Here is a 13,813-nt window from a genome sequence, read left to right on the forward strand (position 1 = left end):
GCATCTGGGTAAGGAACTGTCTCAGAGATAGAAAGCAGAGGGTGGTAATAAATGGTTCATACTCTGATTGGGCCACCGTCGCCAGTGGGGTGCCACAGGGTTCAGTATTAGGCCCCATTCTGTTCAATATATTTATCAACGACCTGATAGAGGGACTGCACAGCAAAATATCAATATTTGCAGATGACACAAAATTATACAATATAATCAATGCAACGGAGGACAATGTATGGCTACAAGTGGACCTAGATAAGCTGGGGGCTTGGGCAGAAAAATGGCAAATGAAGTTCAATGTTGATAAATGTAAGGTTATGCACATGGGCAGGAGAAACAGATGTCACCAATATACACTAAATGGGGTACTGCTAGGGAAAAGTGAGATGGAAAAGGACCTTGGGGAGATGCTACAGTACTGGAGGGGGTTCAAAGAAGGGCAACTAAATTAATACATGGAGTGAAGGGACTGGAATACCCAGAGAGGCTATCCAAATTGGGATTATTTACTCTAGAAAAAAGAAGGTTAAGAGGCGACCAAATAACTATGTATAAATACATGAGGGGACGATACAAGGATCTCTCCCGCGATCTGTTTATACCCAGGACTATGACGGTGACAAGAGGGCGTCCGCTACGATTAGAGGAAAGCAGGTTTCATCACCAACACAGAAATGGATTCTTTACTGTCAGAGCAGTTAGACTGTGGAACTCTCTGCCTGAGGAAGTGGTGATGGCAAAATCCATAGAGGAGTTTAAAAGAGGACTAGATGTCTTTCTGGAGAGGAAGGATATTATAAACTATAAATCTAAGATTATTTGTTAATCCGGGTATACAGGCAGGTAGGAACTATTAGGGGTTGATCCAGGGAACAGTCTGATTGCCATTAGGGAGTCGGGAAGGAATTTTTTCCCCAAAAGGGCTAATTGGCTTCTGCTCTTGGGGTTTTTTGCCTTCCTCTGGATCAACAAAACAGGAGGCTAAACAGGCTGAACTAGAAGGACATTGTCTTCATTCAGCCTTACGAACTATGTTACTTATATGGAATATGAATTGATTACACTCCAACTGTATGTATAGCCTGTTCATTCCTCATACATGCTGTATGTTCCCTGTATATTAGGCACCTACTGTGTTTCCCTGAAAATAACACCCTGTCTTATAGTAATTTTTGCCCCAAAAGAGGCACTCGCTTTGCTGGAGGCAAGGTATTCAAAGTCCAGTCACCAGAAAGAAGCTGAGATGGCAGACGAGGAGGACACTGCAGTTTGCCGCAGCGCCACAGGAGACCATCGGGATGCCGCGGACCAGGTGATTATTGTTTTTTTTTTTTGTTTTTTTTTTAATGCAGGATAGCTAGGTCTTATTTCTGGCGGAGGCCTTATATTTCAAGCCTCCACCCAAAACCGGAGTAGGTCTTATTATCGGGGTATGTCCTATTTTCTGGAAAACACAGTAGTTATGTGGAATTTGTGCTCAGTTCAATTTAAACTGTACATCTATCCTGTTCATTCCTCGTCTATTATGCACCGGACATTTATTAGGCATGTAAATATGTAGAATATCTGTTCATTCCATATCTATCTTCCACTAGAAAATGGTTAGGAATCCACTTTTGTCAGATATATCCTGTTCATTCCCCGTCTATCTTGTACAGGACGTTCATTCGGTAGCAGTGGGTATCGGCCACCAGTTCTATTATGGATGCAATCTTGCAGGCTTTACAGTGTTTCCACCACCTGAATAATATTATATTTATTTAAGTTTTGGAGAAATAGAATTTAAGAAACAAAAATAATTTTTTTTTTTTTTTTTTTTTTTTTACACACATGGGTGAAATATTTGTGAAATTAATTTAAAAAGTGGTGACAGATAACCCACAAGTACCGTTCATTCCACTGAACCAGTGATTTTTTTTTTTGGCTATTGTGCACATGTTTAATAAAGAAAAAAAAAAAGGTCCTGCCGAATCTTTTCTTGCATGTAGAAAAACTATGGGGGAAAGATGGGGTAAGTCCTGTTTCCTCGTGTGAGAATCCCGCTAGTCAAAACGAAAGCATTGAAATCAATAGTTTTGATTTGTCACTTTTTGTGGCCGCAAAAAGCTACGAAGCCTAAGGGCTCCTGCACACTGGGGAGGGCGATATCTGGCTGTGATTCACGGCCCCTATATCGCTCTTGCAAACCTTTTAAAAAACCCAGGATGCGAGGCGTTTTCATGTGAAAACAGCCTAGCATCACTACGCGGGTTGCCTTCATCCCATTGCTTTCAATAGGGCAGCAGCAGCAATAGGAGAACGTTTCAATCGACTACCGCTGCTGTGACAGCAGTGGCAGGGGACTCCTTCATCCCTGCAGGGAGTCCCCTCATCACTGAACACCCTGCCACTGCTGTCACAGTATTCAATGATGAGAGGGGCTCACCGCAGGGATGCAGGAATCCCCTGCCACAGCTTCGGCAGGAGATTGCAATGTTCTCACTAGGATTTCAATGGGGCCGGCGCTGCTGCCACTGGCCCCATTGAAAAGAAGGTGTAAGCCCTAAATGCAACAGAATCCTCTGCTGCAGCTGTCACAGCCGTGGTAGGGGATCGCGATCTTCTCCCATTGCAGTGCCGTCCCCATTGAAAACAATTGGCGATATCGCAAAACGATCGAACTTGCTGTTATTTTATTTATTTTTTTCCTTCTCGCAGCATTGCAGGAGCGAAAACATCGCAAATGAGAATGAAACCATTGGAATTCATTGGTTTCATAATCATGCGTTTTCACTTCACTCTCGCATCACGAGAAAATCGCCCAATTTTCTTGACACTGTGAAGGCGCCCTTAGGTGTTAAAACTTACTGGGCGCCTAGCTATGTGCGATATCTGTTAATTTCACGTCTTTCAGGCATAAAATTATTAGGCATGTACTGATGTGGCGTTTCTGTTCATTCCACTATAAACTATATGTCTGTCCTGTCCAGGAAACTTAAAAATAGAGATGAGCGAGCATACTCGCTAAGGGCAATTACTCAATCGAGCATTGCCCTTAGCGAGTACCTACCCGCTCGGAAGAAAATGTTTGGCTGCCAGCGACGAGCGGCGGGGGGAGAGCGGCGAGGAACGGAGAGGAGATCTCTCTCTCCCCCCTGCTCACTGCTGCAACTCACCTTTCACCCGCGCTGGCAGCCGAACTTTTTCTTCCGAGCGGACAGGTACTCGCTAAGGGCAATGCTCGATCGAGTAATTGCCCTTAGCGAGTATGCTCGCTCATCTCTACATATAAACATCTACTTTTAGGGCGACCATGATTTTGAAAATCACACAACGAAGCGACTCCATTGATTGCAATGGTTTCATTTTTTACTAGCGTAGCGTTAACGCGCGAGAAAGGATAAGGCAGATTTAACCTTCCGCTTTCTTTTTCAGACTCGCATGTAGTCAAAAAACCGAACCCACTGGTTCCTGCGCTAATACGCTCCGTAGAGGCGAGAGTATTGGCGCGTCTGTTTAAGCCCTCAGGGTTTATGTCCACGACCGTATTTTTAACCACGTATTATACGTGTCGCATGGACACATTAATGCAGTTAATGGACTTTCACTGATCCCTGCGCACCGGCGTGTAGACTCTGGATCCATACGCACGAGAAATAGATCGCAGCATGCTTTCTTTCTCTGTATACCATGCAGCGTGAGCCCTGTACACTGATATAGGCTGTGTATGATACGCTGTAAGCACGCAATATATTGCGCATGTGCAGCAATTCACACACAGCCCCGCTATGAAACAGGGCGGGGAATTAAAAAAAATGCTGCGGCTATTACAGATACGTTTGTGGGCACACAAATACATGCGCTTTTTACTGCGGCGTTTTGAACTCTGCGTTACGTTTCCATCGACGTCAATGGGGCCTTGCAAACCTGCGACTTTCAAACGTTGTGTGCTTTATTTTGGCGCAACTCATCACCAATCAAAATGATGGGGTGCGTTAAAAAACGCTGTTGAAACCATGTGTGTGAGTGGCCTTATAGTGTATAGGAGTGTGTGTGGGAGTGGCCTTATGATGTGTATGTTCATTCCACTATAAACAGTATATATATCTATTAGCTGAGCAGGTATATATCTGTACGCACACCAGTATCCCGGGGCAACCGCGTGAGGCCACGCCCCTCAGCTACAGGGGACCGCAATCACAGACGTACACATGGACCTGCACAAAGGTTCCGCCCTGGTCACTCTCCGAGTCACTAGAGGAACATCTCCTCTTCAGTCTCTCATGACTGGAGTCATTTTTGAGTGGTCTGTCCGTTGGAGCAAGCAGCGGTCTGTGGTAGCTGGTAAGATGGCTCCCCCATAGAATGCAGCTACTGGGTGGCAGACAGAATACTGAGGAGGTTGTGACGCCTCCTTGCTGCGCCGGCCCGCCGTGTCGTGTATGCAGGGAGCGTGGACAGGTATGTAGTGCAGGAGCTACACCTGACCTGAGTGCCGGCGGTACCGCAGCCCGTGTGCTGCCAGTGTGCAGAGCGCCATAGACTGTGTGCTGCCAGGAAGTGTCCCCAGGTCTGCTCCGGGGTCTCTGAGGGGTTTTACATGTTTGGTGAGGATCCCTGGGTGTAGAATATTTAAAAATTTTTTTAGCCTTTTTTTTTTTTTTTTTCATTTTTGTTTTTTCCTTCCCGCTTTCAAAAAATTATAAGTTTTTTTAGTTTTCTGTCTACATCGCTGTAGGGGGCTCGTGTGTTGCGGGACGAGTTGTATTTTTCACTGGTGATATTTAATGTACCATATCATGTACTGAAAAACTTTTAAGTGGAGTGAAATAGAAAAAAAACCCAAAACCGTTCCACCAGCTGCATATTGCCGCAAAAAACGATATAACGTCATTCTGCAGGTCGGAACGATGACTACGATACATTTATATGCTTTTTTATTATTTTTTTTTTTTGCTGAACTTTTTGCTTTAACAACAAAAAATTATTTGGAAAAAAAATCTAATGATTTTCTGCCGCCATCTTTTGACCGCTGCCATACCTTTATATTTTTAATTTTTTTTTTTACTTTTTCTGTCGCCATAGTTGTGCAAGGGCTGTTTTTTTTGTTTGTTTTTTTTGCAGGACGTCCTGTAGTTTTGGAGTACATACGACTTTTTGATCACTTTATTTTTTCTTGTAGATGCTCAACCAAAGCTGCACGCTTCTGGCGTTATTCGTTTATAAGTAATGTGCTACTTTGGTAGATCATACCTTTATGTTCGCGGTGATGGATAATCTGCTTTTTGTTTTAGTTTTTTTTTTCAAATTATTTTTAAGATGAGAAAAGGGGCTTTATTAAACTTTTTATTCTAATAGTTAAAGTAAAACCTTTTTTTTTTTTTAAAGTCCTTGTACGGGACTTGAACCTGCGATTGTTTGATCGCTCATACAGTATTTCATAGTATTACATTATATCGCATTTTGACATAGGCACTTATTTTTGGCAGCCCTTTCAGCAGCCCCCCCCCCCCCCCCCCCCCCTGCTGCCATGGCATCTGAGAGGCACCCCACAATTACATAGAGGAGGGGGTTGGTGGGCAGGACCCCTAAACAACAATCGGAGCATTTAACTGCAGATTTGAGGGCTAACAGCCATGTTCAGTGTTAGTGCTGATCGCGGCTGTTGTAGGCGGGTGTCTGCTAGCACAGACCGCTGGCTCCGCCTTGTTTGGAGCGCGATCAGGTCATGATCCCACTCCATAGAAACCCAACCTGTAGCAGGCCTGATGATTTGACATAATGACAAGGGACTATTCTTCCCTACTATTTTTTTGTTTTTCACATTTATTTAGTATCTCTAGGGGACATCAGGGTGCAATACTTCTGTATTGCAGTATATAGTATGTAACACTTCCACAAGCAGGGTTCAATAGGCATCCAGCACAGCAGCCTTAGGAGCCTTCATTAGACTTGGGCTGCCATGCTAGCGGCACCTCATTAATGCATCTAGCTGGGCACATGGCTCGCTGCTTAGACAGTGTAGTCTGACCCCGGCATCTACATTGTTAAAGATGTTTTCCAGGCAGCGCCGGCTGTCAGTGCTGGGATACATCGGAGTCGGAGTGGAAGCTGCTGCTCCCCCTGTGCAGTGGCCAGCACTTGTAATTGCAGGCGTAGCGCTTATTCAAATCAATGGGACCCCAGCCTGCAGTTACAAGTGCAACTCCCATTGATGAGTGCCGGACGCTACACAGGGGGAGCAGCAGCTTCCTCTCCAACCCCAATGTATCCGGCACTGACAGCCGGCGCTGCCTGGATGGCGCCCTTAACCATAAATTGCTTTGTTACATAGTACCCATAGAGCGTACATTGCTCCATGATCACATGACGCTGATGCCCGTGTTGCAGCCTGGATGATGAGTATAAGGAGTGATGTTTTGTATATGGCAGCCATCCATGCACTATATCAACCAGCAAACATCGCGCTGTCTTCATATCTGTCTCCTGTTCTCACAAGTCGTTGATCTTTTTTGCACAGATCTTTTGTAATTAATCATTATGCGTAACCTGAAGTTGCTGAAGTCGTTGCACTGCGGCTCGGCTCACGGTCTTGGCTCCCCACAATGCATGACTATACGTACCGACACCGGGACGCTGCTCATCGGATCAAGCTATGGCTTCCTGGAGTTGGACCCGAATACAGAGCAGGTAGCGGATCGCTCAACTCTTCCCTTTAAATCTCACTTTTTTCCCTCTACATTCCCAGCAGTTGTGGACAATATACCGCCGCCTTCAGCGCACCCGTTAGCAGGAGGGGACACTTAGATCACAGAAGTTGAGAGATGACCCGCTCCCTAATTCGGAGTCACATTTAGCTCATTTCCTAAAGATCCCTAATTTGTGGGCAGTGTTGGAGCCGCCCTCCTCACTAACTTGTATAACGCTCCCAATACATGAACTGGCCTCGAATGTATGGAGACAATCTAAATCAATAGATTTACCGATATTGTGGCCGACATCCCCATATGGTATAATGCTGGTCTAACAGAACTGCTTCCCCTGCAGGACGCCTCTGAGTGGGGAAACTATGCAATACGAACTACCTCGTACCCATTTCTTCAGACTCCTACAAATCAGACACAATTCCCATCTCCTGTACCCTCTATATCACACTACCCCCCCCCCCCCTCCGATAGGTATACTACGCTCCCAAGGTCAACAGGGCTGCATATCCACGTTGTACTCCTCACTAATTGCAGCAAAGGCAGCTCCTTCCAAGATTTACTAGAATCGCCTCTATTTGTCTCCCCTGCGGCTAATAACAAAATGATACAGTTATACATTGTACATCAGTGCTACCTTACTCCAGTGAGGCTGCAGAGAATGGGCAGAACATCATCTAAGTGCATTAGATGCCCACACGACTCTGGTCCCGTTATTCGAGACTTCTGGGGAAAGGTCACGGACCTCCTCTCCTGAGGTTTTGGAAATCCCTGTCCCTACTAGCCGTGAAGTATGCCTCTTCGGGATACTTGATGAGGAGACTTGACAATTTTATAGATTGGTACTAATATACCTAATGATGAATATCTGCCCCCTTTCTGATTAGAAGGCCCGAGGCCTGTGCATGCACGGAAGAATCACACTGAAACTTGCTGTTCAGCTGAATGAAACTTCTTTATTAGAGATGAGCGAGCGTACTCGGATAAGCACTACTCGCTCGAGTAATTTGCTTTATCCGAGTATCGCTGTGCTCGTCCCTGAAGATTCGGGTGCCGGCACGGAGCGGGGAGCTGCAGGGGAGAGCGGGGAGGAACGAAGGGGAGATCTTTCTCTCCTTCTCTCCCGCCCGCTCTCCCCTGCTCCCCGCTGCGACTCACCTGTCAGCTGCAGCGGCACCCGAATCTTCAGGGACGAGCACAGCGATACACGGATAAAGCAAATTACTCGAGCGAGTAGTGCTTTTCCGAGTACGCTCGCTCATCTCTATTCTTTATTCTAATCAAGCTGCATGGGGTTTTATAGACAGTATACATAGTTAGGCTGCATTCCCACGAACGTATATCGGCTCGTCGTCCTCATCTGCAAGGGGGGGGGAGGATGGAAGAGCCAGGAGCAGGAACTGAGCTCCCGCCCCCTCTCTGCCGCCTCTCCGCCCCTCTGCACTATTTGCAATGGGGAGAGGCGGGAGAGGGGCGGGGCTAATCTGGAGAATTTAGCCCCGACCCACCCGCCTCCTTTCATTGCAAATAGTGCAGAGGGGCAGAGAGGGGGCGGGAGCTCAGTTTCTGCTCCTGGCTCTTCCATCCTCTTCCCCTGCAGATGAGGAGGACGTATATCGGCTCGGCGTGAAAACCGAGCCGATATACGTTCATGGGAATGCAGCCTTGGTATGTCATGAAGTACGAATCTGTAGCTGATTGGTTATTGCTTTGAAGGGGTTTCTCCCTCCAGGAGCTATCGTCATCATCTTGAAATTCCTAGAGTAAGGAGTCGCCATATTGAGTAAATTGCCAGGAACGCGGTGGGAGCTGGTGAGCGAGTAGTTAATCAGCACTTTCAGATAGGAAGCTGTGTTAGTGGTGTAGAGGAGAGGCACATATTTGCAATAGGCATTTCATGTAGTTTATTACAGTCCATTACAGCAGCACCATTCTTGAGAGAGGTACTTTTCTTAGCTAGGAAAGTAATAACATTGTGTTGGATGGATGATAGGACTCCCTCAGTGTCAATGTGGTGGAAATTGGTCAATTCCGTTATTCCATATAATTATATAGTTTATAAAGGGCGCAGATGTCCAGGAAAATTTGATAAGGTTTGGGGTCTATGGTGCGGTTCCCCAGTAACGTCCTACCCTCCATGCTTACTCTCATCCTCCATGTCAATGATTCAGAGACGCCCCATTAACAGGCACATTACGGAGCTGCAATCAGAGGCCCACTGACAATAGGTCTAAACTCCTTCTCTTTCCCTCTATGTAAAGACTTCGTTATTGGGGTGAATTGCCCTCTTTGCCATATGTTCTCAGCTGTACGTTAATCTGTCAGGCCTTTGGATGTACTACAATGCTACAATGATGTAATTTATTTACTTTTCAATAAAACGAGTTAAAAAAAAAAAAAAAGAGGAGAGCGGCAGATCAGAATTCCCCGCAGCCCCTCATAGCATTGTAAGCCCCAAACCAGAGCGTTCCTATGTCCTCGTCATTAGTGGGGTTGTACCAGAGTAGCAAGTTATCCCCTATCTATAGGATATCTACAGGATAAGGGGGTAACTTGATGATCGGTGGGGGTCTCACCACTGAGATCTCTGCTGATCCAGAGAACAGGACTCCCGTGTCCCCCGTCCTCCTCACTGTGGGCTAATGCACCCCTGCAATGAGGGGGGGACTGTATGGAGTGCTGGTCACACAAGCCCACTGAACTGCCAAGTCCCCAACGGCCCACCAGCAGGGAGGATCATTTGATCTGCTGACACGCAGGAGCTGATCCAACAGTTTTGTTATCCGCCATGCAGACACAGTTGGTCCCTTCATTACAGACCCCTGTCTCTGCCCGGACCTTTTCCACGCACTTACCAAGTGCCGCTGCATCACCTTTCCTTCTGCTATGTGTCCTGCCAGTAATGCCTCAACCCATAACTGTTCTGTTGGAGAGCCGATGACAGTTGTGTTCCAGTATGGAGGTCTCATTGCTGAGCGCTACAATACTGCCTTTGCGGTGGAGTGGCACACTGCCCCCTGCTGGTGCCATGATCGAATGAGCCATCGCTTACAACACTATCAGACTGGCCTAACGCCGCTGGTAAAGTCATGCGAGATTTGTGCATTTTGAGACGTGTGAATATGAACCCCATTGATTATACATGAGCGATGTTTTCCCACATGGCGATGCTATCTGGCTGTGTAATCTCACATTGTAGCCCCATTGTTTTCTAAGCAATGGGAGAAACTCTGCGATCCTCTGCAGCCGGTGTGACAGAGGATCCCTGCATCTCCGAAGTGATGCGAGGCTGTTTTCCTATGAAAACACCTTGCATCCCTGAGGATATCACATGGTGGGGTGTGATATGGGGTTGGGATTCACGGCCCCAAATTGCACTCACCACTGTGAAGTTAGCTTCACCCCTTGTAGCGATATGAGGGACACTAAGAGCCCAGCGATGTGCCATAAATCCTTTAGCTACGTCAGGGCAGCTTCCAGATTTTTCGGATATTGAGCATTTATAGGACTGGTCAGTGAGGTGTAAGCAGCATCTCGAAGTGCACTGGGGAGGGGGTGTCAGAGGGCACTGGATATGGTTTGGAGTGGGGGAGGGAGTGCCGGAGGGCACTGGATATGGTTTGGAGTGGGGGAGGGAGTGCCGGAGGGCACTGGATATGGTTTGGAGTGGGGGAGGGAGTGCCGGAGGGCACTGGATATGGTTTGGAGTGGGGGAGGGAGTGCCGGAGGGCACTGGATATGGTTTGGAGTGGGGGAGGGAGTGCCGGAGGTCACTGGATATGGTTTGGAGTGGGGGAGGGAGTGCCGGAGGGCACTGGATATGGTCTGGAGTGGGGGAGGGGGTGCCGGAGGGCACTGGGCATGGTCTGGAGTGGGGGAGGGGGTGCCGGAGGGCACTGGGCATGGTCTGGAGTGGGGGAGGGGGTGCCGGAGGGCACTGGGCATGGTCTGGAGTGGGGGAGGGGGTGCCGGAGGGCACTGGGCATGGTCTGGAGTGGGGGAGGGGGTGCCGGAGGGCACTGGGCATGGTCTGGAGTGGGGGAGGGGGTGCCGGAGGGCACTGGGCATGGTCTGGAGTGGGGGAGGGGGTGCCGGAGGGCACTGGGCATGGTCTGGAGTGGGGGAGGGGGTGCCGGAGGGCACTGGGCATGGTCTGGAGTGGGGGAGGGGGTGCCGGAGGGCACTGGGCATGGTCTGGAGTGGGGGAGGGGGTGCCGGAGGGCACTGGGCATGGTCTGGAGTGGGGGAGGGGGTGCCGGAGGGCACTGGGCATGGTCTGGAGTGGGGGAGGGGGTGCCGGAGGGCACTGGGTATGGTCTGGAGTGGGGGAGGGGGTGCCGGAGGGCACTGGGTATGGTCTGGAGTGGGGGAGGGGGTGCCGGGGGGCACTGGGTATGGTCTGGAGTGGGGGAGGGGGTGCCGGGGGGCACTGGGCATGGTCTGGAGTGGGGGAGGGGGTGCCGGAGGGCACTGGGCATGGTCTGGAGTGGGGGAGGGGGTGCCGGAGGGCACTGGGTATGGTCTGGAGTGGGGGAGGGGGTGCCGGAGGGCACTGGGTATGGTCTGGAGTGGGGGAGGGGGTGCCGGAGGGCACTGGGTATGGTCTGGAGTGGGGGAGGGGGTGCCGGAGGGCACTGGGTATGGTCTGGAGTGGGGGAGGGGGTGCCGGGGGGCACTGGGTATGGTCTGGAGTGGGGGAGGGGGTGCCGGGGGGCACTGGGTATGGTCTGGAGTCGGAGAGGGGGTGCCGGAGGGCACTGGGTATGGTCTGGAGTGGGGGAGGGGGTGTCGGGGGGCACTGGGTATGGTCTGGAGTGGGGGAGGGGGTGCCGGGGGGCACTGGGTATGGTCTGGAGTGGGGGAGGGGGTGCCGGGGGGCACTGGGTATGGTCTGGAGTCGGAGAGGGGGTGCCGGGGGGCACTGGGTATGGTCTGGAGTGGGAGAGGGGGTGCCGGGGGGCACTGGGTATGGTCTGGAGTGGGGGAGGGGGTGCCGGGGGGCACTGGGTATGGTCTGGAGTCGGAGAGGGGGTGTCAGAGGGCATTGGATATGGTCTGGAGTGGGTAAGATGTGAGCAGTAGCTGGACGCTGAGTTGGGGGAGTTGTTGGTGTGCGCCATGTCTACTGGTGGTTACAGGACAGGTGACACTTCTGTGATTGAAATTAAGGAAGGAGGTATAGAAGATATAGCAGAGTAATAGAGGTGTGAAGGAGCCGCTATATGGACTGAAAACATCAACCTGAAATAACCGGCCCTAGACAGCTAATATCCGGTATTGTGCGCTCTATCATTGTAACTAACTGATTCCTACATTCTTTCTAGATCATTAGAGATGTCTCTTTAACAATTGAGAATTTCCTACCGGATGATGGAAGTGGTCATGTTGTTGGCATACAGGATGTTCCTGACCAGGAGTCTGTGTGCATCGCTACTGCCACCGGCGATGTCATCCTCTGTAATCTGACCACCGGCCACGTAAGTCAAAGCCCTTAAATTCTGCATGAATATGAACTCCATTCTTTTGAATTGGGTCGTTCACTTGAGCAATGTTTTTCCGCACCATGATGCAGGGCAGTAATCCTATCTTTGTGCATGCTCTCGCATCGCATCTCCCATTGCTTTCAATTGGGCTGGGGGTGTGATGCGATGCAAGATTTTCCCCGTTGAAAACAATAGGAGACACTCCGTGGTCCTCCACTGTGGCTGACAGCCGCAGCAGAGGATCGCTACTTCCCTGAAGCCATGGGAGGCAGTTTTGGCATAAAAATGCCTCACATCAGCAGGGAAAATCCATTGTGGTGAGTGCAATATCGGCCCAATATCGCACATGTGAAGTTAGCTTTAGATTGGCCTGCTTTTAGCAGGAAGTAGTTGTTACTTCCACTGTCAGTCAGACTAGGTTCTTACTGCATTCATGCACCCGTTTGTGTGTTTCGCCCTGGTTTTTATCAGAAAAATGCCCAAAAACTGCAAACAGTGGGAACTCCGGACAAAGCCACATACTTGCATTGCAAAACTGACCTACTGGTGTTTCCGCCCTCTATTAACCGACCACATCCCCATTTGCCTTGAGATCATATTCTCTGATCTCTCCTTTACCCACTACATCCAATCTGTGACCCGAACAGGTCAGCTGCACCTCAAGAACATCGCAAGAATCCGCCCTTTTCTCACCGTGCATACGCTAAAAAGGCTAACTGTTGCCCTCATCCTCTCTCTGCTCGATTATTGCAACTCGATGTTGATCGGCCTCCTCCGCGCCAGCCCCCCCCCCCCCCCCTCCAATCCATCCTGAATGCAGCAGCCAGACTCATCTTCCTGTCCAGCCGTTACTCAAACACCTCTGCCCTGTGCCGGTCACTGCACTGGCTGCCCGTCAAATACAGAATATAATTTAAACTCACTACCTTTATCCATAAAGCTCTCCATAGCTTTGCGCCACACTACATTGCCACCCTCCTCTCAATCCACAACACAGTCCGGGCCCTACACTGTGCTAACGAAATCAGACTGAGTGCCACGTTAATTCGAACCTTTCATTCCCAAATCCAAGGCTTCTCCAGAGCAGCACCAGTCCTCTGGAATGTGCTACCCAAAACTATCCACAGAATCCCTGACTCCCAAAACTTGAGGCATACTCTAAAAACGTACCTCTTCAGGGGGCATACCACATCCCTTAAACCAAACCCCTCTGTACGTCGCCTGATAACATGCTCCCTGTCCTAGTGAGTGCAATCCATGCTAGGCTTCAACTGCCTTTGTAGTCATGCTGATTCTGCTGTCACACGGCTAAATGTCTGACCATTGTTTATATGTATAGCATCCCTCACTCTCCACCCGCCATACCATGCACATCTCCAGCCCCTTTACCTTCTGTATCACCCCATTACTTGTAGTATGTAAGCTCTGTGGAGCAGGACCCTCACCCCTATTGTTTCCATCAACTGATTACTATGTAACCGTGGTTCTGTAATGTTTGTATTTTTTGTCTTTCTGTATTCCCCCCTGTCTATGTAAGCGCTGCGGAATATGTTGGCGCTATACAAATGAAGATTATTATTATTAGTCAGTTGGAGACCACGACTGCATGCTTTGGTCTCCATTTGATTCAATTTCTATCTGGATAGAAATATT

General features: G+C 49.2%; 1 protein-coding gene across 2 annotated transcripts in view; it reads left to right on the top strand.

The window, feature by feature from the left end:
* Positions 1 to 4,286: 4,286 nt before the first annotated feature.
* Positions 4,287 to 13,813, top strand: part of ELP1 (elongator acetyltransferase complex subunit 1) — an 83,028-nt gene continuing 73,501 nt past the window's right edge. Inside the window, exons 1-3 of one of the 2 annotated variants that reach the window (XM_066574217.1) lie at positions 4,287 to 4,434; positions 6,494 to 6,663; positions 12,002 to 12,154. In XM_066574217.1, the coding sequence (XP_066430314.1) occupies positions 6,514 to 6,663; positions 12,002 to 12,154 (303 nt within the window). In that variant the 5' untranslated portion in view covers positions 4,287 to 4,434; positions 6,494 to 6,513. Of the gene's footprint in view, positions 4,544 to 6,493; positions 6,664 to 12,001; positions 12,155 to 13,813 lie in introns of both variants that reach the window. The other variant, XM_066574216.1, reaches the window with a different exon arrangement.

The sequence above is a fragment of the Eleutherodactylus coqui genome, chromosome 7, assembly GCF_035609145.1.
Source record: "Eleutherodactylus coqui strain aEleCoq1 chromosome 7, aEleCoq1.hap1, whole genome shotgun sequence".
Classification (NCBI taxonomy): Eukaryota; Metazoa; Chordata; class Amphibia; order Anura; family Eleutherodactylidae; genus Eleutherodactylus; species Eleutherodactylus coqui.